The sequence below is a fragment of the Eubalaena glacialis genome, chromosome 9 (assembly GCF_028564815.1).
Source record: "Eubalaena glacialis isolate mEubGla1 chromosome 9, mEubGla1.1.hap2.+ XY, whole genome shotgun sequence".
NCBI classification, from domain to species: Eukaryota; Metazoa; Chordata; class Mammalia; order Artiodactyla; family Balaenidae; genus Eubalaena; species Eubalaena glacialis.
In genome coordinates this window covers 89,995,421-90,021,516 of record NC_083724.1, presented here as the reverse complement: position 1 = coordinate 90,021,516, position 26,096 = coordinate 89,995,421, and the positions used below count along the sequence as shown (strand labels likewise).

General features: G+C 36.7%; 1 protein-coding gene across 2 annotated transcripts; it reads left to right on the top strand.

The window, feature by feature from the left end:
- Positions 1–1,948: 1,948 nt before the first annotated feature.
- On the top strand, positions 1,949–25,465 carry ZNF510 (zinc finger protein 510). 2 transcript variants are annotated; one of them, XM_061199320.1, is made up of 7 exons: positions 1,949–2,150; positions 2,644–2,717; positions 3,545–3,816; positions 4,631–4,689; positions 20,280–20,406; positions 20,697–20,792; positions 22,814–25,465. In XM_061199320.1, exons 3-7 carry the CDS (start codon positions 3,747–3,749, stop codon positions 24,511–24,513), a joined length of 2,052 nt encoding a protein of 683 aa, XP_061055303.1. In that variant the 5' UTR covers positions 1,949–2,150; positions 2,644–2,717; positions 3,545–3,746; the 3' UTR covers positions 24,514–25,465. The 2 variants fall into 2 exon arrangements, with proteins under 2 accessions (XP_061055303.1, XP_061055302.1); XM_061199319.1 differs by lacking the exon at positions 2,644–2,717.
- Positions 25,466–26,096: the final 631 nt, after the last annotated feature.

Below are 26,096 nucleotides of genomic sequence, written 5' to 3'. Positions count from 1 at the left end.
GGGTTTCCAAGGAAAGAAGCTGAAAGGCCTTATATTTTTTAAATGTTTGTATTCCTTAAGAATTTAAGAAATTTAGAATTTAAATTTTAAAACTTCAAAATTGGGACTTCCCTGGTGGTCCAGTGGTTAAGACTCCACGCTCCCAATGCAGGGGGTCCGGGTTTGATTCCTGGTTAGGGAAGTAGATCCCGCGTGCCACAAATAATACCTGGCGCAGCCAAATAAAAAATAAATAAATAACTAATTTTAAAAAAACCAACAACTTTAAAATTGTCTTTTAAGTGCTTATAGCTTGAATCCCTATGAAAGTTATTTATTGTAATATGAATGCCATGGATATGGACTTACTTTGTTCTGGCACCTACCTCATTGTTCTAACGAGGTTACTGAATGTCCTTTTTCCACTATTGAAACCAGCTCTGATACACAATACGTCCTCACTTTCTTTTCTTCCTGGACCTGAACTTTTATTGCACAAGGATCAGTTGTTAAATATTTTAGCAGTAGCATACATGTTAATATGGACACATTGTTATGCATTTTCAATTCTTTTCTAATCATTACTAAATATTTTTATTGTGATGAAAGTCACAATTTTTCCTTTAGGTTTAACAAAAAAAAAATACAAATGTCAAAGAGAAAAACACACACAAAAAACTTTTTTAGCATTCTGATTGGAACTTTAATTTTATTATTTTCATCTAGGAAAATACTACTTATTAAAGCTTCTGAAGTGTCAACAGATTAAAGTTTTATAACTTGTTTCACAAAATTGCACTTCCTGATAACTTTAATCCTTTTTTCTTGCTAATCAAAACTTAACCACATTTTATCATTGTCATATAATCAGTGTTACAAAATATCAACCAAGAAAAGTGTGCGTGTGTGTATCTATATACAAGTATAAGCAGAGGTTTCTAATTTGGTTCTAATTTCAGAAGTGTGCACACAAATTTTAAGCAAGTTCATCCCTAGGAGATGCATAATTTGCATGATAATCATTTCCTTATTTGAGTTATGTGTACTTTCAGGTATTGCTTTTTCTTTTTTCCTCAGAAATAAACTCTGAGGATTACAGATCCTATTCTTTTATGTTAATCATAGGCTCCATTTTCCAGCATTTGTTACATTTTCAGTTTTATTTACAAAAGCTGTTTATATATGATAAAGTTAATTGTCTATCAGGACCCACAAAATGGGGGCCCACATTGCAAATCTAAACCTAAGTTGGCCTGCACTTATGGGACACATATCACAGTCGAGGAAACTTAACATGCACCAATCACAATCCTCCAACTCAACTTTGACTAGCTTACTTTAACCTAGAAAATAGGACCTGCCTTATACGAAAATCTCCGACCTCCTAGCCAGTGATGTCCTGTGTCTATGCTGCCTCTTGCCCAAAACCCCTCAGAATAGTGTTCCACTGCTTGTATCCAGAGGTAGACATTCTCAACTTTTTACTATTTTTGCCTTTTCTAGTTATTTTTTATTACAAATATATAATACAATCCTAAGTACTTTAACATGCATTTCTAAAAAAAAAAAGTAAACTTACATAATCCCAATATTATAACAATTAACAAAGGTAATGATAACTTCCCTTAATGTTTCCAATATCCTGTCCATATACAAATTTCCACAGTTGTTCCCAAACGGCCTGTTTTCTCCAAAGAGGATCACTGATCGAGGACCACACACTGGATTTGCTGTACTATCAGAGTTTAACCCATAACCTCTGGGGCTTTGGTAGAATTTGAGCGCCATTCATCAGTACAGACTGTTAACAATATCTTATTGCTCCCTAACTCCCACCCCCTCTACACACACACCCACACCCACCCCCAAAATTTGCGAGTGACTGCAGTGTTTATGGGAAACGTAGTCTTGAACGTTGCCGGTTATCGCGCAGCATTCTGGGAACGGATGTCCTGGGCTTTTCTCCGTGCTGGTGAGGCAACCCAACTTTTCTACTTCCGCCCTTTCTCGACTGGCGGGCGCGGAGGCTTTGCGCCTGAGGTGAGGACGTTTTAGGTCTGGACATCCAGCTTGGAAGGGTAGGCTTGTGCCCAGGGTCAAGGAACAGCAAGTCCCGGAAACCCCTCGTGCCCCAACGTGGGACTCCCACCGCCTGTCTCCGAGCCCGGCCGGTGGGTAAACCTGGGAAAGGTGAATGGGGGCGGGCTCCGGGGCCGTAGGTGGGGCTGAGTGCTGGTCAGAAATGCTCGGTGCGGCACGGGTGTGGGAGCTGACCGCAGCCGGACCCGGGAAAGTCCCTTGCCAGCAGTGGAAGGGCAATGCACGTTTATAATATTGACCGTGAACCTGCCACGAAGCGCGCGCGGGCGGTGGGTTTGCGTTGAGCTCCCGAGCTTAGGAGCCAAACAGATCGAGTAAATTCCTTCTCTGTTACTTGGGCATAAGTCAGGTTTCTCACCTAAAAATAAGATTATTAATAACTGTTTCGTGGCGTTGTTCAGAGAGATAAATCTTCACCGGTAAAGCATTCAGCCAAGTGCTAGGCAATAAGCACTAATAAGTAGTAGTTAATAAGCCAACATATAATGTTGGCTCGCATCATAGTTAGGAGACACTTTGTTCTTTTCATTTAGTATTTAATCCTCACAGCCACCCTATTTATAGGTATAACTCTATCATTAAAAAAGAAGAAGAAAATGGTCTCAGAGAAGTGAAATAACAGACTCAAGGTCACAAAGGTGAGGAAGCTAGGATGTAAAAACAGGTATACTTTCCTCCCAAATTCAAGCTGTTCCTAATATCCTGCCTACCCAAAACCCAGTGTTGCAGCTATCACAGCACTAGCAGAGTGACTTGTCCCCAGATCCCCAGGACTGTGATTGTAAAGTCAGTGTGAACTGAATCTCACTCTGTGACAGGTGTGTTTACTCTGGGATTTGTGGAATGTTTCCAGAGCCTCTGGGTTAAGACTAAGGCTCCTGGAAACTTCTGCACTGTCTAGGCTGTCTCTGTCTTCAGAAAGCACAGTCTGATGTTCTAGTGCGGTGCTGTCCAATAGAAAGAGAAGGTGTGCCACGTATGTAATTTTAAATGTTCTAATAGCCACGCTAGAAACTAAAAAGAAACAAGTGAAATTAATTGTAAGAACACATTGTGTCTGTCTCAATATATCAAAAATGTTACTTCAACATGTAGCAGGAGCCACATTTCAAGTGCTCGATAGTGGGATGTGGCTAGTGGCTACCATAATGGATAAAACAGTTCTAATGAATTCCAGGAGAATCAAGTTTAAGGCCCTGCACCAGTGGTTCCCAACCAGGGTGATTTTGCTCCCCAGAGGACCTTTGGAAATGTCCAGAGACATTTTTGGTTGTCACAACTGGGAGAAGTGCTACTGGCACCTGGTGGGTAGAAGCCAGAAATGCTGCTTGACATCCTACAATGCACAGGACAGCACCCCTCACCCCCATGACAAAGAGTTATCCAGCCCACAATATCATTAGTGCTGAAGTTGAGAAACACTGCTCTATATGAAAGTTTCAACTAAAATGCATTTGTTTCCTAGGCCTAAGTCTCAGCATCTCTGGAACAAAGCAGTTCTTTTGTGGCAGAAAGGCGGGGACAGGAGTCCCATCTCAGAGGGACCACCCTCATCAGAGCTTCAGAACAGATGCAGAAAAACCCAGAAAAGAGCAGGTTGTGATTCGCTCCAAGGTGATTAAGAACTAGGTCTTAATCACCTTGCCTAGAGAGAGCCAGACTTGGTGATGTCACCACATCCAGAAACCGTCACAGACTGTGTGACCATGGAAACTGTGGATCAGCTTGCAGAAGGTGGTGAGCAGGGGTGGAAAGGGATGGATGACTGATAGACTGCACAGGTAAAGCCACAGCCAGAGTCAAGGAAATTCTGTCTTCAGTCCTTAAATAACCCCCCACTTTCTTCATTCTTCTCTCATTCTTTCCAGATTCTGAGCCACTCTCATGCCATGTTCATCACACGTGGCATCTAGAGGTAGACTGTGGCTTCCTTTATCCTGAACATATAGAATCACAAAGTGATAATATAGGAAAAGATTTCTACTTCTGACTCTTAAAACCTTAAAACAAAATACTGAGCTTGAGATGTATGTCCCCTGGTCACCCAGGACAGAGCTAGGAGCAAAGCTCAGTGCTGTTCAAAGCACAGCACTGTTCATTCTGTCACAGGTAAGTCACATGTCTTATCAAAAGTCTTTTTGAGAAATTGCAACAAATTAGAACAAAAAGATTTAAAAATATTTTGTCATTATCTTTTTGTTCAGAGTTTTCTGTTGATTTTCTCCTCAAGGTGTAAACAGATATTAATATTAATCCTCTGTTTTAGTTTTTTGTGAATTAGTCAGAGAGGACATACATTTTTTTAAATCAATAGGAAAATAATTTACAGTCACCCAGTGAAAAACAGCAGGGTTATATCCACATGATCATATCAGAAATGTACATATTCAGGGAGTGCTGTCTCTATGTGGTGCTTCCTGCTCCTCAAGGATCAACAGAACATTTTTCCATAGAGAGACTTTTTTCCCAACTGGTGTGATGAGATTAGGCAAGTGAATACAGAAGCTCACCAGACCTTTCCTGACTCCATCCCTCTTTTCTTTACCCCCAGCTTATTCTTCACAGTTCTCTGCATTCTCCCAGGAGCAGCAGAAAATGAACATATCTCAGGTGAGTTGTTCATTAACACCTTTTTTTATAATGGATTGTATAGATGGTTAATTAACATGGCAAAGTAGATATAGAAACGGATCAGAATTATTCAAGGAAGATAATAGAAAAGCAGATGAATAGCACAGCAGAGTTGTCATGTGGATAGATAAAGGTCCTCTGATATTACAGATTTTCCAAAGTGCAGCTTCAAATTTCTTCTGACCCTTCTGATAGCCATGGCAGAGAGTTAGACAGACAATATTTGTTTAAAGAATTGCGTTGATGAGAAGCTTAAACCAGACATTCCTCATGGAATTTAAAGTCAGGAGAAATATCTTTATTGGTCTTCATGTAGGTGATAGTGCAGATCTTTTCAATGACAACCCTGAAAAGAATTCCACTGAAAGTAAAGGGCATATTGCCAAAGCAGGGCTTTTGTTAACACAGGTGTTCGGATAAGTAAAACAGAAGTTGAGTTATCCTGTTGGATCCAGGGATAATTCTTAGACTAACTAGAGGTCAGTATGAATGGCTGTACGTTCATGTCCTTAAAAATAGCTCTCCATAAATATTCCTCTCAAGTACCTGTCATAAACAAGTTGTTTAGCAGACAGTTTAAAGTCCTGTTCTTTGGCAAATGTTACCACACTTTCCGTTCATACTTCAGTCCACTGCATGAAGCCTTGGTGTCTCTCTTCATATGCCTGTGACCTGCACTCACCAGTGACCTAATTACAGTCAAATCTAATGGGTCTTGTGTAGTCCTTACCTCACTAGACCTGTCTCAGTGCCTGACTCCCCCGTCTCTGTGTCTCTGGAAGGTCTCCTGCATTAGTGTGTGTGACACCCTCCTCTGCCACTGCCCTGCCTCTTGTTTCTTTCATGGAGTCATCTTCCTTCTCCTGCCCTTTCACATGTCTCCTCCACAAGTTTCTATTCCTTCTCACTATTCTTCTAACTATTTTTCTTGACTCATTTCATCCCATTTCTGGTTTTAACAATGATGTATTTGCTAGTCTCCCAAATGAGGCTCTGCAGCCCACCCTGACCAATGGCACTTTTTGTGATGATGGAAGTGGTCTATATCTGCACTTCCAAAATGGTGACCGGTAGCCACATGCACCTCTTGAGCACTTGAAATGTGGCTAGAGTGGCTGAGGGACTGAATTTTTAAGTTTTAAATAGTCATATGTGGCTACCGTACAGGACCTAGTTGACTCAACATTTCTCTGTAGGTATCTAAAAGTATCTCCACCTCAACTGATTCAAAGTAAAAGTCAACATTCACAGCCCTTCCCAAACTAATCCTCCTCATCTTTCCCTGTAGATGGTACCACCCCATTCAGCCAGGCACCCAAGCCACAAAAAATGGAATGCATGCTTGACTCCTGTTGCTCTCTCTCTCACTCTCTTAACTCCTGCCACATCTGGCCAATATCACGTCTGGGTACTTTTCCTATTTGTGTAGGTCAGAGATAACAGCAATTTTATATGGTTCAATTTAATGTATTTTAAATGTATTCCTCTACTTTATTCCTCCTCTCAACTGAACTGGTGGAATATAGCTTCTTTACTGATCTGTCCCACCTCTTTCTTCACCTACTCAGGCACATCTTCCACATGGGTAGTTCATCTAAATGCTAATGAGGTAATGTATCATGCATTTGTAAATCACCTCAGTGACCTCTCATCCCTAAACAATAAAATTCCCAATTTCTCAGAATAACATTCAGGCTTTGGAGGCATTACAGATTTCATTTCGTCTTTTTACTTTATTGCTGCTCTGACTTTCTTGACAGCTATTTATTGAGTAGCCAAGATGTTGCAAGGAGGTGACATGTGCTATAGTTACAGCTTAAATAATACAGATACTTTTCTTTCTTAATAGTATTTACAATCTAGTGGGAAATATGACATTAAAAAATTCAGTATATAACTTTAAAGCAAAACCAAACCTCATTTAGTTTCTTAAACACATCCTACTGTTCCTGACTCTTGCCTCATATCCCATTCTCATTATCTTCTCTGGATTGACCAAGTCTTCATTTCATTCACCTGGCATTGTGGACTGATTTGGGTCCCCCCCAAATTCATATGTTGAAGCCCTAACCCCCAATGTGGTGGTATTTGGAGACAGGGTTTTTAGGAGGTAATGAAGGTTAACTGAAGTCGTTATGTGTGGGAATCCTAATTCGATAGGATTGGTGACCTTATAGGAAGAGGAAAAGAGAGAGACTTCACACACAGGCACTGAGGAAAGGCCATATGAGGACACCTTGAGAAGGTGGCACCTGTAAGCCAGGAAGAGAACCTCACCAGAACCCAACCATGCTGATACCCTAATCTCGGACTTCCAGCCTCTAGAACTGTGAGGAAATAAATTACTGTTGTTTAAGGCATCCAGTCTATGGTATTTCATTATGGCAGCCAGTGCAACTGAGTCACCTGGCTCTTTACTTTGTTTTTCTTTTTCTGTTTTTTCATTTTATTTTTAATTGTAAAATATAGATAACATAAAATTTAACATCTTAACCATTTTTTAAGTGTACAGTTCAGTAGTGTTAAGTACATTCATATTGTTGTGCAACCAATCTCCAGAATTCTTTTCATCTTGCAAAACTAAAACTCTATATCCATTAAACAGCAACTCCCCACTCCTCCCTCTCTTCAGCTCATGGCAACCACCATTCTATTTCTGTGAATTTCACTGCTGCAATAGGTGGAATCATATAGTTTTTGTCTTTTTGTGACTGTCTTATTTCACTTAGTATAAAGTCCTCAAAGTTCATCCATGTTGAATCATGTATCAGAATTTCCTTCCTTTTTAAGGCTGAATAATACTGCATTGTATGAATATACCACATTTTGTTTATCCATTCATCCTGTGATGGACACTTAGGTTGCTTCCACCTTTCGGCTATTGTGAATAATGCTACTATGAACATAGGTGTACAAATATCTCTTCAAGACTCTGCCTTTAATTCTTGTGGATATATTGCTGGATCATGTGACAGTTCTATGTTTAATTTTTCAAGGAACTGCCATACTGTTTTCAACAGTGGCTGCACCATTTTACATTTTCACCAACAGTGCACAAGGATTTCAGTTTCTCCAGATCCTTGTCAGCACTTGCTATTTTCTGTTTTTCTGATAGTAGCCATTTTAATGGATAGGCGGTCTGGCTCTTTGCTTTTGACCTATCATGAGTAAGCTTTGGTTGCCTCATCCAGGAAACAATGCTCTTTTTTTTCCCCTTGTCTCCCTCTGGGCTAATTTCCAGTCCTCTTCTGAATCTGCATAGCCCTCTGTCTTTCACCTATCTGCACTTCATACATTAGTGGAAATTACCTGATATGTGTTTGTCTGTCTGGTTAGACCATTAGCTTCAAGATCTGGAACCACCATGGGTTCATCTTCATAGGCTTTCAGCTTTCCTAGTTGAGATTGCTCATTAAACTCTGTTCCAAATAAAAGATCATCCCCTATGTATATGGAACTGGGCCACCAAGAGAATATGGATTTATATTCTTCTCAGACCACCACTTCATTTCTTACAAGATAGAGCCCATTCCGTTATTATCTTCTCTTTTACAAACCTGTGCACACTTGTTCTGCTTGTGACAAATAGGCCTGTTCTTCTGAATGAAGGGCTTTCCAAGAGGAGGTTTTTCTGACTTTCCCTCTGTATTGTGCTTCCTCTAATATGTTGTCATTTAGCCACTGAACCGTTAAGATCATATCGCCTCTGGATTCTTTTCGTGCTTATAAGAAGGACTAAACTTCTTGTGGACAAATACAGTCCCCTTGAAGGAGGTAATACACAGGAGATACTAGGAATAATGTGAAGATTTCTTCCTCATACATGGGAAACAAAGTCAGGATTAAAGGAATTAGTTGATTGATTGATCATTTAAATTCAGTGAGTATCAGGATTTGCAGTTTGTCAAAGAAAGGACAGACTGGTGGTATAGGCTCAGTTGATCAAAGGTGGATAGTTGAAAAGAATTGTGTCAGTCCTGAAGAATGGGTGGAATTTTGTTGCAGAGTATGGGCAGGTTACTACATCTTGAAAGAATAACATCAAGTGGACTAAACAAGGGATACAAGGTCCAGTAAGAATCTTTGCCTATTACACTTTGGACTTCCTCTCAGGGAACACTAAGAGAGATAGAGAAATCTTGGGACCAGACTAGGTGTATTAGTTTGTTTTGGCTGCTATGATAAAGTACCACAGACTGGATGGTTTAAACAACAGAAATTTATTTTCTCACGGTCTCGAGGCTGAAAGTCTGAGATCAGGGTAAAGACAGGCTTGGTTCCTTCTGAGAGCTGTGAGGGAAGAATCAGTTCCAGGCCTCTTTCCTTGGCTTATAGATAGCTGTCTTCACATAATCTTCCCTCTGTACATATCTGTGTCCAAATTTCCTCCTCTTATAAGGACACTAATCAAATTGGATTAGGGCCTACCTTAATGACCTCATTATATATAAAATAAAAAGCCTATCTCCAAATACAGTTACTGTGAGGTACTGGGGATTAGGACTTCAGTGTATGAATTTTGAGTTGGACTAAAGCCCCTAACACTAGAAGTCCTTGGATGCCATCCTTAAGGGTTTGATGTCGTCATGAGTTCTAGCATATGATATGGGGAAGAAATTCATGTAATAAAAGCAATTTTGTTTTTAATGTGGAAGTACTAGCAGAATGGGAAAGACATGAAAGGGGTAAAGTAAGAGTCCATGTGACTCCAGAGTTTTTCTGATAGGAGGGAAGAATGGTGATCCCTGTTGTAGAAGTGTATGAGAGCTGAGATTGTGCATAATTTCATATATTTTTAAAGTCATTTATATTTCTTTTTTGTGAATCAGTCTTCTTTTTTTCTAATTTTAAAGGCTTTTTAATTATTAAAGAATTCTTTAATTATTAAAGAATTTATCCTTTTATTCTGACATACATGACAGATATTTTTTACTATTTCATTATTTGTCTTTGGACACTTTTTGTCCAGAGTTGACCAAGTTCTTTCATTTTTACTAGTGACATTTTGAGAAATTGTTAAAATATAGAAAGATACAAAGGGATAATGTAATAAACCTTCCCTAATTATCAACTATAAAATTTTTTTAAATCTTAAAAAATTTTTTACTTATTTATTTAACTGAGGTACAGTTTTAATACTAGTAAAGTGCACTCTAATTGTGAACTGAGTGGATTTTTACATAGGTATATACATATAATTTACCACCCAGATTAAGAGAGAAAACATTTCCATCATTCCTGAAGTTTCTTTCCTTCCTTCCAATTTTCAGTTAATAATAACTGCCCCCTTCTGCAGAGGTAACCACTAATCTAACCTCACTTATCAGGAAAAAAAGTATAAATTCATTTTCAACACCATATAAATGGAACCATACCGATGCGTGCACTTTTTCAGGGGAAGGGGCGGTCTGGCTTTTTTCTCTGTACATATTTTTAGATCATCAGTGTTGCTGTGTATTTTAATACTTTTTATTGCTGAGCAGCATTCCGTTATATGAATGTATGATGATATGCTCATTCTCTTGTTGGTTTTTCATTTGTGTTTTTTCCAGTTTGGGACTATTATGAATAAAGCTGCTGTGAACATTCCTTTGTGTCTCTTGGCATATCTTCATTTCTCTTGGTTATACAAGTAGCTTTCTAAAGTGGTTGAACCAATTTATACTTCTATCTGTACCAAATTCTCACTACTGTTAGCCTTTTTGATTTTAGCCATGTGTAGTGGTCTCTCATTGAAATTTATAATTTGCTTTTCTGTGATAAATACTAGCATTGAGCACCATTATTTGTGTTTTGGCCATGTAGATATCTTTTATGTAAAATACCTGTTCAGTTCTCTATTTTAATTGAATTATTTGCTTTTATTGATTAGTAGGAGTTATGTCTATATTATCAATACAGGTCATTTGCCAGATGTATGTATTGCTAATGTTTTTGCATTCTGTGACTTGACTATTTCTAGTGTCTTTTGATGAACTAAGTTATGAAATTTAATAAAGCTCAGTATCAATGTTTCTTTAATGGTAGTGTGTGTCATGTTTGAAAGATCTTTCCCTACTCCGAGATCATGAAGATATTCTCCTGTGTTGTTAGTGGATGCTTGATTATTTGAGCTTGATTCACCTGGAATTACTTTTGTGTATGGTACAAGGTAAGTGTCAAGGTTCATATTTCCATATGGATATCCAGTTGCCCTAGCACCATTTGTTGAAAAGACCATCCTCTGTCCACTGAATTGCAGCAGGGCCTCTGTTGTTCAATCAAGTGAACCAGTCAAGTGGTCTATATCTAGACTGTATTCTCTTCCTTTGATCCAGTTATTTCTCTTTTTACTGGTACTTCACTGTCATAATTAATGTTGTATTTCAGTAAGTCATGAAATAGGGTAGGCCTTAAAGTTTTACTTCTTAAAAAACTTATTGGCTAATTTTGATCCTATGTGTTTTCATAGAAATTTCGTTTCCACTGAAAATCCTGCTGGGGTTTTTTAAGAGTAGAGGTGAAGTCTGACATTTCATTACATTTACTCCTATGTATTTTATCTATTTTGATATTGTAAATATTTTTAAATTTCATTTTTAGTTGTTGGTTTATCAAAATACAATGGATTTTTAAATATCTTATATCTAGCTATTTTGTTAAACTCGCTTATTCTAATAGCTTATTTTGGTAGATTCTTTTGGATTTTAAATGCACATCATGTCTTTTGCAAATAAAGAAAATTTTACTTCTTCCTTTTCAATCTTTATGTCTTTAATATCTTTTTATTCTTCTAGTACCATGTTGAATACAAATGATGATAATAGAAATCTTTTTCTTCTACCTCACCTGAGGGGGAAAATACTTAATATTTCACCATTGAGTGTGGTTTTAACTTTAGAGTTTTTGTACATGCCCTTCATTAGAATGAGGAAGTTCTCTTTCTGTTTTTAGTTTGCTGAGAATTTTTATTACACAGAGGTATTAATTTGGTCAAGTGCTTTTTCTGCATCTGGTGAGATAACAGTATAATTTTATTTCTTTATTCTGTTAAAGGGGTGGATTATACTGATTGAATTATCAGTGTTTAACCAATCTTGCATTCCTGGGATGTCTCACACCTGGGTCTGAAGTACTATCCCTTTCATATATCATGCACCTTCTTGGTTAAATTTATGCTTAGTATTTTTTATTCTATTCTAAATGGAATTGTTTTCTTAATTTTTTTTATTGTTCATTGCTAATGTTTAGAAATACAAATGTTTGTATGTTCTTGAATCCTCAAAATTTGCTGAGTTTGTTTATTAGCTATAACTTTTTGTAGATTTAGTGTTTATGTGTTATATATATTTATATATTAGATTATGTCATCTGACTAGAGGTGGTTTTACTTTTTTCCTTTCCACTTTCATCTTTTTTTCTTTTTCTTGCTCATTTGCTCTGGCTAGAACTTCCAGTACAATGATAGAATTGGTTACAGTGGACATCCTTGTCTTATTCCTGAACTTTGGAGGAAAACTTCCTGTCTTTTAGCATTGTGTATGACGTTAGCTGGGATTTGTCAAAAGTGCTTTTTAGCAAGAGGGAAGAGATATGGGAACATATGTATATGTATAACTGATTCACTTTGTTATAAAGCAGAAACTAACACACCATTGTAAAGCAATTATACTCCAATAAAGATGTTAAAAAAAAAAGTGCTTTTTATTGTGTTGAGGAAGTTCTCTTTTATTCCTAGTTTGTTGAGTGTTTTTATCATTTGTGTTGGATTTTGTCAAATGCTTTCTCTGCATCAGTTGAGATGATCATGTGGTTTATTTCCTTCATTCTATTACTGTGCTGTTACATTGATTGATTTTCCTTTGGTGAGCCACTCTTACATTCCTGGGTTAAATCCTACTTGGTCATGGTGTATAATCATTTTAATATACTGCTAGGTTTGGTTTGCTTGTATTGTGCTGAGGAGATTTGCATCTATATTTCTAAGGAATATTGATCTTTAGTCTTGTGATTTCTTTGTCTGACTTCGGTTAAAAGTAACTCATAGAATGAGTTAGGAAGTGTTCCCTCTTCTATTTTGGAGTGAGTTAGAGAAGGGTTTGTGTTCATTCTTCTTAAATGTTTGGTAAAATTCACCAGTGAATCCATCTGGTCCTAAGCTTTTCTTTGTTGGGAGGTTTTTAACTACTAATTCAGTCTCCTTACATGGAACTCTTCAGATTTTCTATTTCTGTTTGACTCAGTTTTCATAGTTTGTATGTATCTAAGAATTTGTCCTTTTCATCTAGGTTATCTAGTGTGTTGGTGTACAGTTGTTTATAGTGCTCTCTTATAGTCATTTTTATTTCTGTAAAGTCGGTAGTAATGACCCCACTTTCATTACCAATTTTAGTAAATTAGAATCTTCTTTTTTCTTAGTCAGTCTGCCTAAAGGTTCATCAATTCTGTTGATCTTTTCAATGAACCAACATTCAGTTGATTATATTGTTTTTTATTCTTTATTTGGTTTTTCTCTGCTTTAATCTTCATTATTTCCATCCTTCTGCTAGTTTTGGGTTTAGTTCACATTTATTTTTCTAGTTCCTTAGGATATACAGCTAGGTAATTGATTTGAAATCTTTTTTAATGTAGGTGTTATAGCTATAAATGTCCCTCTAAGCACTGTTTTAGTTGCATCTCATAAGTTTTGGTATGTTGTGTTTTTGTTTTCAGTTATCTCAAAAATATTTTCTAATTTCCCTTCGATTCCCTTTGATTTATTCTTTGATCTTTTGGATTTTTTAAGAGTGTGTAGTTTTATTTCCACATATTTTTGAATTTTCCAGTTTTCCTTTTCCTACTGATTTCTGGTTTCATTATATTTTGGTCATAGAAGGTACTTCGTATGATTTTAACCTTTAATATATATTGAGACTTGTTTCATGGCCTAACATATGGTCTATACCAGAGAATGTTCCGTGTTTACTGAAGAACGTGTATGCTTCTGGTGTTGGCCTGAGTGTTTCTGTAGATATCTGTGATCTACAGTTCACAGCTTTGTTCAAGTGTGTTCTTCCAATATTGATCTTTTGTCTAGTAGTTCAATCCATTATGAAAGTGGGGCAATAAAATCTCCAACTATTATTGTTGAATAGTTTATCTTGTCAATTCTGTCAGTTTTTGCCAACAGAAGTTCTGTTGTTAGGTACATGTATGTTTATAACTGTATTGTTTTCTTGATTTATTGATCCTTTTACCATTGTAAAATGTCCTTTCTCTCTCTCTCTCTCTTTTTTTTTTTTTTTTTGGTCTTAACACATTATTGACCAGAGATGTATTAATACTTAGTCTTTTGTTACCCGAACGTTATTGACCGGAGATGTATCAATACGTTTGTAGAGAGTGATAAAATTAACATCACTGTGTGAAGTTGTTAGACCTTAAAATTGATCAAGGGTTCATTATACAACTTATGATTGTCATTATCATTCACATTTTGCTCCGTTAGGTTTTTGTTCCAACCTTGTGTATATTATAAACGTAAAATTTTCAAAAATGACACATCGTGAAATTTTGAGTGAAGAAGAATTTTTTGGTGAATTTTATGCAGATACTTTCTCTGATTGTCCGAGCAACATATATACTAGTCTCTCAGAAGATGATAGTTCTTCAGAATATAGTTCTGATTCAGATGATGTGAATATTAGACCAACAGAATCATTGATTCTGATATGAAAAGTGAAAATGAAACTCGACTTGCTCCTTTGCTTCTACAGAAGAGTGGATTGAAGACAACATTTCACAAAAATTAGAAGACTTTACATGTGTGTCAGGTGTAACTATTAAATGTAATAACCTGCAAAGTGTCAGTGAAATAACAGAATTAATTTTTGGCCAGCCGAAATAAAAATTGCCGGCCACAGGCGTTAGTTTTTGCAAAAATCCCCCAGTCAATAGTGAGTTAAAGTCTGTTTTGTCTAATCCTAGTATAGGCAATCCAGGTCTATTTTGGTTACTGTTTACATGATATATCTTGTGTTAGTCTTTTACTTTCAAACTATTGTGTCTTTGAATGTGAAGTGTTACTTGTAGACAGAATATAATTGGATAATGTTTTTTAAATCCATTCTGCAAGTCTCTGCCTTTTAACCATATTTAACCATTAACATTTAATGTAAGAAGCATTTGTCTTCTGTTTAGACATTTGCTCTGAGTATGTGATATGTCCATTTTGTTTTTCTACTTCACAATTTTTGCTTTCTTTTGTGTTAAGTCAATATTTCCTAGTATACCATTTCAGTTACCTTGTTGTGCCTTTACTACATTTTTTCCCAGTTATTAGTGGTTACCTTGTTGATTACAATTAACAAGTATAACAGTATTGTTCAGATGAATACAAACTTAATTTCAACAGTATACTAAAACTTTGCTCTTCTATAGCTTCACACCCTCCTCACTCCTTTATGCTGTTATTGTCATCTAAATTAACATTTTTATATATGTTGTGTGTATACTAGTAGCAATTTCTAATTACTGCCTCATGTAGTGGTCTTGAAATCATACAGGAGAAAAATAAATACAAAAAAATACATTTATAGTGTCTTTTATATTTTTACCTGTGTAGTTACTTTTACCTACATAGTTTTCTTTATTTCTTCATATGGATTTTTGAGTTATTGTCCAGTGTACTCTCATTATAGCCTGAATGACTCCCTTATTAATATTTCTTATACAGCAGGTATACTAATGACATTTTCCCAGTCCTTATTTACCTAGGAGTGTCATAATTTCTTCTTCGTTTTTGAAAGATGGTTTTGCCGAATATTCAAGTCTTGGTTGACAGTCTTTCCCTTTGGTACTTTAAATATGTCATACAACTGCCTAATGATTTCCCTGGTTTCTAATGAGAAATCAGCTATTAATCTTATTTGGGAGCCTTTGGAGGCAATGAGTCACTTCTCTCTTGCTGCTTTCAAGTTTTATTCTTTGTCTTTCGGCCCTTTTTCCTCTCTTCTCTCCTACTTCTGGTATGTGAATGTTGCTATGTTTGATTGTGACCCACAAATCACTGGGGCTTTTTGTTCATTTTCCTTCATTATTTTTACTGTATGCTCTCCGGTTGGGTCTTCTCAATAGATTTATATTCAAATTGGCTGATTTTTCTGCCTATTCAGTTCTTGAGCCCTCTAGGGACTTATTCACTTCAATTATTGTACTTTCAATTCCAGAATTTCAGTTTGCTTTTTCAATATATGTATAATTTCTGTCTCTTTATTGATATTCTTTATTTGGTGAGACATTGTTCCCATACTTTCCTTTTGTTCTTTTGATGTGGTTTCCTTTAGTACTTGGTACATATTTAAAACAGCTGATGAAAAGTCTTGGTCTAGTAAGTCCAATGTCTGGACTTACTCAGAGACAGTTTTTACACTGTTTCATACATAGTCTGTTTGTTTTCCTGTATATGAGTAATAGTTTCTCATCTGTTTACATCTCAAATTTTTGTTGAAAACTGGACATTTAAAATATAATGTGTAATGTGTAATCAGAATCTCAACAACTGCAGCTGTTGTTATGTATTTGTCTGGTGACTCTTTTGAACTAATTCTGTAGAATCTGTATTCTTTGTCATGTGTGGCCAACTGAAGTCACTGCTCCATTAATTAAATAGCCAGCTAATAATTGGACAATGATTTCCTTAAATACCTGTAACCAATAAGGCTCCCAATATTTGCTAAGTTACTCTGTGTGTATGTTGGGGCATGCCTTCAACAATTAGCCCAGCATTTTATTACTCCACATTAGCCTTCACTTTTCTTTCATAGAGCCTCAAGGTTAGTGAGAGGCAAGGGTTTAGCACCTTCTCAGGTCTTTCCTGAATGTGCACACAGCCCAGGGATTGTGTGTCACCTTTTAGATCATCAGGAATATACCTGAGCTTTTCAAAGCCCCTTCTGGATATCTCATTCTCCAGCTTTTCCCTTTAAGCTTTTTAGTAATACTGTTGTTTCCCTTAACTGTTAAAAACTGCCTGTAGTAGTCAAGTAGCCATGATGGTAAACAATATCCCATGATTTTTTTAAAAAAGTAATGTCATGTCCCCAGGGAAAATGTTATTTACAGCTTTGAGTCATGTCAAATGAAGAGGGGTGGTCTAGGAAACCACCGGACAGGCCAAATAATGCCAGTTCTCTGGGAATGGGTTTTATCTTCTAATTGAACCTCAGTCTTAGGTACTGAGAACTTGGGTCTCAGCATTTTATTACTTAGAAGAGATAGGGCAGATGGGTCTAGGCAGCAGTTTTGGTAGTGTCTGCTACTGCTCTCTCCCTACTGCAGTGAGATCCCACCAATCACATATGTGTTCTGATGACTTTCCCCTTACAGATTAAGTATTCTTTAGTGGAGATATGCATGAGTCTGAGTGGATTTAAGCACTGACTGTTCTTCCTCTACACTAGCTATCACCACATGGGACAGAAAGGGGCTTCTTCTGAATTCTCCCCCAATCCTCTCTATGACAGATTGGCTCCCTTGAGAAAATCTCACAAAGGTAGAAATTACCCTATGTCTGTGACACATACCATCTCCCCAAGGACTTCACACTCTTCACATTTGCATACATGTGGTTTTTATAGCTTAAGCTTCCTATCTTCTTATATGGAGTTTAGCATATGGTTCAGTAAGCAAATGAATGGGTCCTGATTCTCCCTACAGGTACCTATCTCTCTCCTGATTTCAGATTGTTTGTTTGCCATGCAATTTCATTTCTCTAATGAGTTCAAAAAGACATTAATTTTCAGTTCGCCAAGCTTTGTTCTTGTAAGATGTTAGTATTGCTCTTTTCAGCTCTCTACATCTCTGAGCTAAAATCTAAAGCCACACTGTATGATTGTAACTTTTTCTAATTTGGCGAGACTTACTGTTTTTGTTTTATAACATGCAAAGTGTACCAGAAAATAATTTATGTTATGATCAGATTATCCTTTATATTTCAGTTAGTCAAGTTGGGTAATTACATCATTTCAATCTTCTGTATCAGTGGTCAGCAAACTTTTTTGGTAAATGTCAGGTAGTAGGCTTTGTGGGAGATATGGTCTCTCTTGGAACTACTGAACTCTACAGTTTTAGTCTTATAGCAGCCATAGATAATACATAAACAAATGAACATGAGCTGTGTTCTAATAAAATTTTATTTTCAAAAAAACAGGTAGTGTGCCAGATTTGGTCTTTGGCCCATAATTTTCTGACCCCTGTTCTAAATCTCTATTGGTTTTTCAGTCTGCTTGTCCTGTGAGTTACTGAGAGAGTTGTATTAAAAACACTAATTATAATTGTGTGTCTGTATATCTAATTTCTCTCAACTATTGTTTATATGTATACAATAATACTCATTGTTCTCAGTAGTTATGTTCTGTAAAGTGGCCATGAACACTGAATTAGCAAATACTGAATCATTGCTCCCAGGGGAAATACAGGATTAGGTTCCTGCAAGTTCCTGGTCACAACATTTTGGTTAGCCAATCAATATGTAACCTGGTTATGTGTGTTTCTGTTTAAGAACATCTTATTTAGTAATATTGTTGATTCATGAACATGAACTTACAACCAACAGCACCATAATTAATGCTTGAACACAGCCTATTAAACATGCTTGTTTTCTGCATAAGGCATATCACAACCTTTTTGCACTTAGGGACACTAGATAGCACTTCTTTTTCTTTTTTTTTTTTTAATATGGAATTTTATAAATTTATTTATTTTTGGCTGCATTGGGTCTTTGTTGCTGTGCGCGGGCTTTCTGTAGTTGCAGCAAGCAGGGGCTGCTCTTCATTGCGGTGCACAGGCTTCTCATTGGGGTGGCTTCTCTTGTGCAGAAGATGAGCTCTAGGCACGTGGGCTTCATTAGTTGCAGCACGCGGGCTTAGTAGTTGTGGCTCACGGGCTCTAGAGCGCAGGCTCAGTAGTTGTGGCGCACGGGCTTAGTTGCTCCACGGCATGTGGGATCTTCCCGGACCAGGGCTTGAACCCGTGTCCCCTGCATTGGCAGGCGGATTCTTAACCACTGTGCCACCAGGGAAGTCCCTAGATAGCACTTCTGTACTACACAATGGGGCCATTCTAAAATGTGAAACCAAGAAATAGCACAAAAATGAAAAAAAAAAGTGCTAGATTACAAAAAGGATAAGATTACAGTACAACAGCTGAAACAAGAAGGCAAGACATTATCTTGTTCAAACTCAGCTGGGAAAACGTGTATTGGGCAAATTTTTTATCATTCTGTGAATGTCTGCAAATGACTGCAAAATCACAAGTACTGATTTGGAAGTTAAAAGTAAATTTTAGTGAGTAGGTGAATTTGCAAATACAGAATCTGAAAAATGAGAATTGACTGTATTTGGAAGCTGTGTTGGTATGCTGTATTTGGAAGCATATCAATTTATGTTACACCTTCTGTTAAAAGAATCATTTTATCATTATATATATGTGTATGTATATGTGTATATATATATATATAAATATTTCATACTTTCTTACATTCAGGTCTACTGCTTCTCATGTTAATATAACCACATCAATTTTCTTTTGGTTAGTGATTATGTATATATCTTTTTCCATCCTTTTCCTTTCAATCTTCATACATCCACCTCTATAAATTGTGTTTTCTTTGTTATTTTTTTTTTTAGCATGAATTGTTAGTTTTTGTTTATTTGTTTTTTTACTTATTTATTTATTTATTTTTTGCTGTGTTGGGTCTTCATTTCTGTGTGAGGGCTTTCTCTAGCTGTGGCAAGCGGGGGCCACTCTTCATCGTGGTGCGCGGGCCTCTCACTGTTGCGGCCTCTCTTGTTGCGGAGCACAGGCTCCAGACGCGCAGGCTCAGTAGTTGTGGCTCACGGGCCCAGTTGCTCCGCGGCATGTGGGATCTTCCCAGACCAGGGCCCGAACCCGTGTCCCCCGCATTAGCAGGCAGACTCTCAACCACTGCGCCACCAGGGAAGCCCTTTGTTGTTATTTTTATGCTGTCAGTCTTTAATTGTATTCATTAGTCCAGAGGTTGGCACATTTTTTCTGTAATGTGTCAGGTAGTAAATATTTTCAGTTTTGTTAGTCATAAAGTCTCTGATAAAACTGCTAGGCTCTGCTTGTTTTTGCATAAAAGCAACCATAGACAATACAAAATTATTGGGGGTGGGGGGTTGCTGTGTCCCAATAAAACTTTTATTTTAAAAAGTGGCAAGCTAGATTTGGCCACAGGTCATAATTTGCTGACTGCTTCCCTGGAGCATGCCCAGGGTAGTAGAGTGGGATGAAAATTGTAGGAAGTGTATTTATATTTTTTTGCTAAAAAATAAATTAAAAAAACAAAAGTTTTACTAATATACTTATTGAGAGTACAAGTATATAACTCATAAATACATACAAATTAAGTTATTAATATTTTTACTAGTTGAGCACCTCCAAAGTATAAGCTAAAATTAGATCCAAAATGGGCATCCTTTATATTCATTTGTTTAACCTCTTTACCGTAAACATAAGAACTGTTTTCATGCGTATTTTCTATGTCATCTAATTCTAAACCCAGATTAAACAGAAATGTACTCTTGCAGGCATCAGTGTCATTCAAGGACGTAACTGTCGAACTCACCCAGGAGGAGTGGCAGCAAATGGGTCCTATTCAGAAAACCCTCTATAGAGATGTGATGCTAGAGAACTACAACAACCTAGTCTCAGTGGGTGAGCATATAAGCATAACTTACCCTCATAACTCCATACAGAAGGCATTTCCTTTTTATGCATCAGTACACATGAATACTTTAGATTTTAATGTCATTTAGGCTTTTTATTCAGGAATATAATGTAACCAAGCCCTATTGAAGAATAGAAAGTGTTTGACTGCCAATGCCAACTGCCAATGATAAATTCAGCTGAGGGCCTTCAGGATGCTGTTCCTGAAGCTTTTTCCACTTCTGGAGACTAAAAAGCTCATCATCTGGCCTAAGTACTCAGTTGTTGCCTGTTTACAGGGAACTGCATTTTCAAACCAGAGGTGATCTTCAAGTTGGAGCAAGGAGAAGAGCCTTGGTTCTTAGAGGAAGAATTCTCAAACCAGAGCCATAAAGGTGAGTTACTGAGCACTAATAGAATTCTGTGGGGTATTTAGACTCCAGAAGGTCAGTTTAGCAGTGAACACCTTCATATTTCAAGACCTTTCTTATAAGTCCCAAAGGCACAAAAAGCACCAGTCAAAAGAGAATGATTAATAAACTTGACTATATTAAAATTGAGAATTTTGTTCATAAATGATACCATTAAAAGGATGAAAAGACAGGCCACAGAGTAGCAGAATAGATATACAATACAAGTAACCTGGAAATGATAAGCATCCTGAAAATGTAAAAACTTCTGCAAGTCTATATAGGAAAGTATAGCAACTCAGTGTAGGTGAAAGACTTTATATATAGGAGCTTTCAAACAGCTGGTAAATCTTTGAAAATGTGTTCAATATCATTACTTTTCACAGAATGCAAAATAGAGTATAAGGTGAGATAAGTAATATGTATAACATGAACTGAGATTAACAAATCTGGCAATGGCAAGTCATGGGGAGGATGTAAAATATTAAAGACCTTATTTACTGACTGAAAATGTAAACTGATAAAACCACTATGAAATCAGGAAGATGTTATCAAATAGTTAAAGTTTTACACACCTGTAACCAAGTAATCATTTTCCCAACTGTATACCCTATAAAAAGGCATGATTGTATTCTCTAGAATGAATAAAACAATATTTATGGCAATATTGGTTATTTTTGCCAAAATTGGGCTCATCAGCAATAGAATAAAGGAATAGTATTTCTTAAGGGAGAATTATACAGCTATATGAAATCTTATACAATGATTGCAAACATAATATTAAACAAAAAATATAAATATGCATGTATGGTTACATTTATGTAAATGTCAGAAACAAGCAAAACTCAATAACATTTTTAGGAATTAATATATAGGTGGTAAAACTACAAAGAAAATCAAGGAAGTAAATATCAGGAGAGTGATAAACTCTTAAGCATGAGGAAATTGTTACCAGGCAGGGATTTTTGCAGAGCCATTTATGTTCTGTTTCTTGACATGGTTTCTAATTCGATGAGTGTTCACTCTATACTGTTAAATTGCACATATAAGTTTTATGCAAATATAAATTGTTCCATGCTTAACAGAAAGTTACAAGATGAGCCAAAAGTAAAATAGTATTCACAATTCATATAAGCCAGAAAGGATGGGCATCTAGAATGCATAAGGAATCTGGATCTTTGCAGTAAGGTCTTCCATGATACCTCATTTAAAATTGCACCCCTCATATGAAACTGAAATGTGGAAATTTAGAATGAAGTAATCAGGTTCACTTATCTGCAGTTTTGTTAGATGGAATAAGTCAAAGGTATCACAGCCAGAATTGAGCAGTGAATCTAATTTAATTACAAGAATTGATTTTCCTTTTATCAGTCTTATACTTGTTTGTATTTCTGTGACTCACAGCTGCAAGATGGGTTTTATCCTGAGCTATAAACTTCTTCATTTAATCATGAGGAGGTTGGTGCTGTCAATTTAATTTGATTTTGAAAGACTGAATGGAAATAAGGAATGATATCAAATTGAAGTATGAAGACTCTTGAGGATTCTACCAGTAGAGCCTAGATAATGTTGGACCTCTACTGTAATTTACTTCCTCAAACCAAACCATTCTCCTGTTGGGCCTAGCCCATCAATGCTTATTATCTCCTAATTTTCTTGTGACTCTACTTAAGTTTGTAACCCCCCGTGTTGTATTAATTATCTGGTTTTCCTGCTCCCTAAAATCATCACTCCCATAAAAGTCTAATTTCTCTCCCTTCTCCACCCAGGTAGGAAAATCCAATTTATCACAATCCAACTACAGATATATATTTATAACCAGTTTCCTCTCTCATTTTCACTATATCAATATTATTTTTTAAAGGAGGGTGTCTCTCTCTCATACACACAAACCCACAAATAAATCTTGAGAAACCAAAAAATGAAATGCAACATAGGCTATATGTTTATAAGCCCCATCCATAAGAATTGTAAGATTCAAAGTGTTTTCAATTTTTCTGTTTTAGAAGACTACAGAGATGAAAATCTAATCAAGAGACACAAAAAAATCAAAGACAAACACCTGCAGCAAGTAACATTTATAAATAATAAACAGTTGCCTAGAGAGGAAGAAGAAGTTTTGAGTAAACCATTTAATCTGCGCATAGTTCCTGTTTCTTCATCAAAAATGTCCTGTAAATGTGACTCATGGGGAGTGAATTCGCAAAGTATTTCTCAATTTATCATTAATAGTAGAACCTACTCAACAAAAAAAACAGATTGTTATAATGTACGTGAAAATTTGTCTTTCAAAATTAAGCTTGAAAGAGCTCATATTGGAGAGAAATTTTATGAATATAATAAAAATCAGGAAACTCTCAGTTATAAGGAAAATCTTCCTGAACATCAAAAGTGTCAAACATTGAAGCAAGCTTTTGAATTTAATGGGATTAGAAAAGCCTTCTATGTTGAGGCTGCCTGTGTTAAACATAAGAGTACTCATACAGGACAACAATCCTGTAAAGATGAAGAGTTTAGGAAAAACTATGACAAGACACCTCTCTTTGACCACGAAAGAACTGGGACAGGAGAGAAACACTCTCATCTTAACCAGTGTGGGAAATCCTTCTGTGAGAAGTCAGCTATCAAGGAATACAATAAATTTAACATGACTGTGAAACACTGTGAATGTATTACAAGTGGGAATAATTTCAGCAGGAAGTCATACCTTACTCAACCTCAGAGAACTCTCACAGAGGAGAATCCATTGGTATGTAATGACAGAACACAAACTGGAGATAAACACTTTGAATGTCATGAAAATAGGAAGTCTTACCAGAAAGCCCACAAAGTACGCCAGAGAACTCACTATGAAGTAAAACCCTGTAAATGTAATGAATGTGGGAAATCCTTCTGTCAAAAAGGACATCTCATTCAACATCAGAGAACTCACACAGGAGAGAAACCATTTGAATGTAATGAATGTGGAAAAACTTTCTCCCAGAAGTCACACCTCAGTACACATCAGAGAATTCACACAGCAGAGAAACCCTATAAATGTAATGACTGTGGGAAAACATTTGTCCAGAAGTCAACCCTCAGGGGACATCAGAGAATTCACACAGGAGAGAAACCCTATGAATGTTGTGATTGTGGGAAAACTTTTGTTCAAAAGTCAACCCTCAGAGATCATCACAGAATTCATACAGGGGAGAAATCCTTTCAATGTAACGAATGTGGGAAAACTTTTGGCCAGAAGTCAAACCTCAGAATTCATCAAAGAACTCACAGTGGTGAGAAAACTTATCACTGTAAAGAATGTGAAAAATCCTTCTGGCGAAAAGACCATCTCATTCAACATCTGAAAACACACACAGGAGAGAAACCATTTAAATGTAATGAGTGTGGGAAAACTTTCGCCCGGACATCAACCCTCAGAGTTCATCAGAGAATTCACACTGGGGAGAAACCATTTAAATGTAATGAATGTGGGAAAAAATTTGTCCGGAAGGCAATCCTTAGTGATCATCAGAGAATTCATACAGGGGAGAAACCCTTTCAGTGTAATAAATGTGGGAAAACTTTTGGACAGAAATCAAACCTTAGAATACATCAGAGAGCTCACAGTGGGGAGAAATCTTATGAATGTAATGAATATGGAAAATTGCCTAAGAAGTCAACCCTAAGTATATACCAGAGAATTCAGGGAGGGGGAAAACCATATTGATATAATAACTGTGGAAAATTCTTCTGACTAAGAGACCAACCTATTTGACATCGGAAAATTCACAAAGGAGAAAAACCATATAAGTATGAATATAGGAAGAATTTTGCCCAAAAGGCAACTCCGAGAGTGTATCAGAGAATTCACACAGGATTTCTTTCAAGGTGCTATGGAAACCCTGTTGGATGGAGTCATGCCTTGTTAGATAACTCATACATGTGCTGGTAATCTCATTAGTAAGAATTTCATAGCTAAACTAAATTTCCCTATCTCCCTTTCATCTAAGTGGGGCTTTGTGACTGGCTAGTAGACTGAGAATACTCATGTTTTATGCCACACCTAGTTCTGACTTCCCTGGTCCCAGCAGTATCTCAGTCATACATGGAATAGTAGCAACTATCCCTTAGAGAGGAAATGTATCCCCCACTTTGCTGCCTGAAGCAAAGCTGCTGGCTCAGTAGGACCCTCAACTCATAGGTACTCTAATTGGGCCTGTTTCACTGATGGTTTTGCTAGTTGAAACCACTTGGACACTGTGACTGTTGAACCTCAGTGCCATTATGCAGACCACAAAACTAATGTGGCTGCTCCTGTCACTGGGCAGAACACAAAGATGTTCTCAACTCTAGCCAGTATTCCTTCTGATGAAACTTGGTGCGTTCTGATGGACTCTTGGGTTCTTACTGTACCTAGCTATCTGACATGCCTGTTGTAAAACTATAGGCTTATAAAAGCACCCCTGTTTGGCACTGTGAACTGTGGGAGGGAAATCACAGCTGCTGAGCACAACGTCTGGGTTGTTCAACTAGATTCATATGGTAAGAGACTATTCTCTGATAAGACTGACTGGAATCAAGTTGCTGATCAAGCCCCCACTACCATGATTGCCAGCATTGCTACCTGAATCCATATCATACTGATGGCAAAACATTTACCATCTTACCCTGGATACAAAGTAAAGGTCTGTGTATATATCCAATGTTTCCTTTGATGTCATTTGATACAAGAATGTAGTTTTTTTCTTCTGGATTAGTAGCCAGTGCTCCATATGCCATTTGATTAATTCATCCTTTTCCTACTGATTTTAAATATCTTCATATACTAACTTGTCATTTGTAAACATATTGCATATGACTGACTACTCGTGACCATATTAGTAACAGATTCTCCTTTTATGAACAGGGATGGCACATACCTCATATGTGCCAAAATACCCTGTCTTTCTGGCCTGATACTGAATGTTTCACTGAAGGGTATTTGAATCAAGTTTAGAAAAGGAGAATACCTCCTAGGACTTTGGAAATGAAACATCACAGACCAGTTACATTGTTACTCCAGAGCTGCCAGCAGCATTGTGAAGAAGATTCAACTGCAATAAGAGAAAATAATGTCCAGTTAGTACTATATTCCCTGAAAATCAAGAGATTACTGTTTACTCTGTTTTTATAATTGTTGGTAATATAAAGAAAGTCATTCTTTCATAAAATTTCTCTGTTTCTTAAGATATGTAGAATCATCTCCTTTACACCCCCTTTCATATATCATCTTTTAGGATTATGATTGGATTTGCTATTAAGTGCAGGACC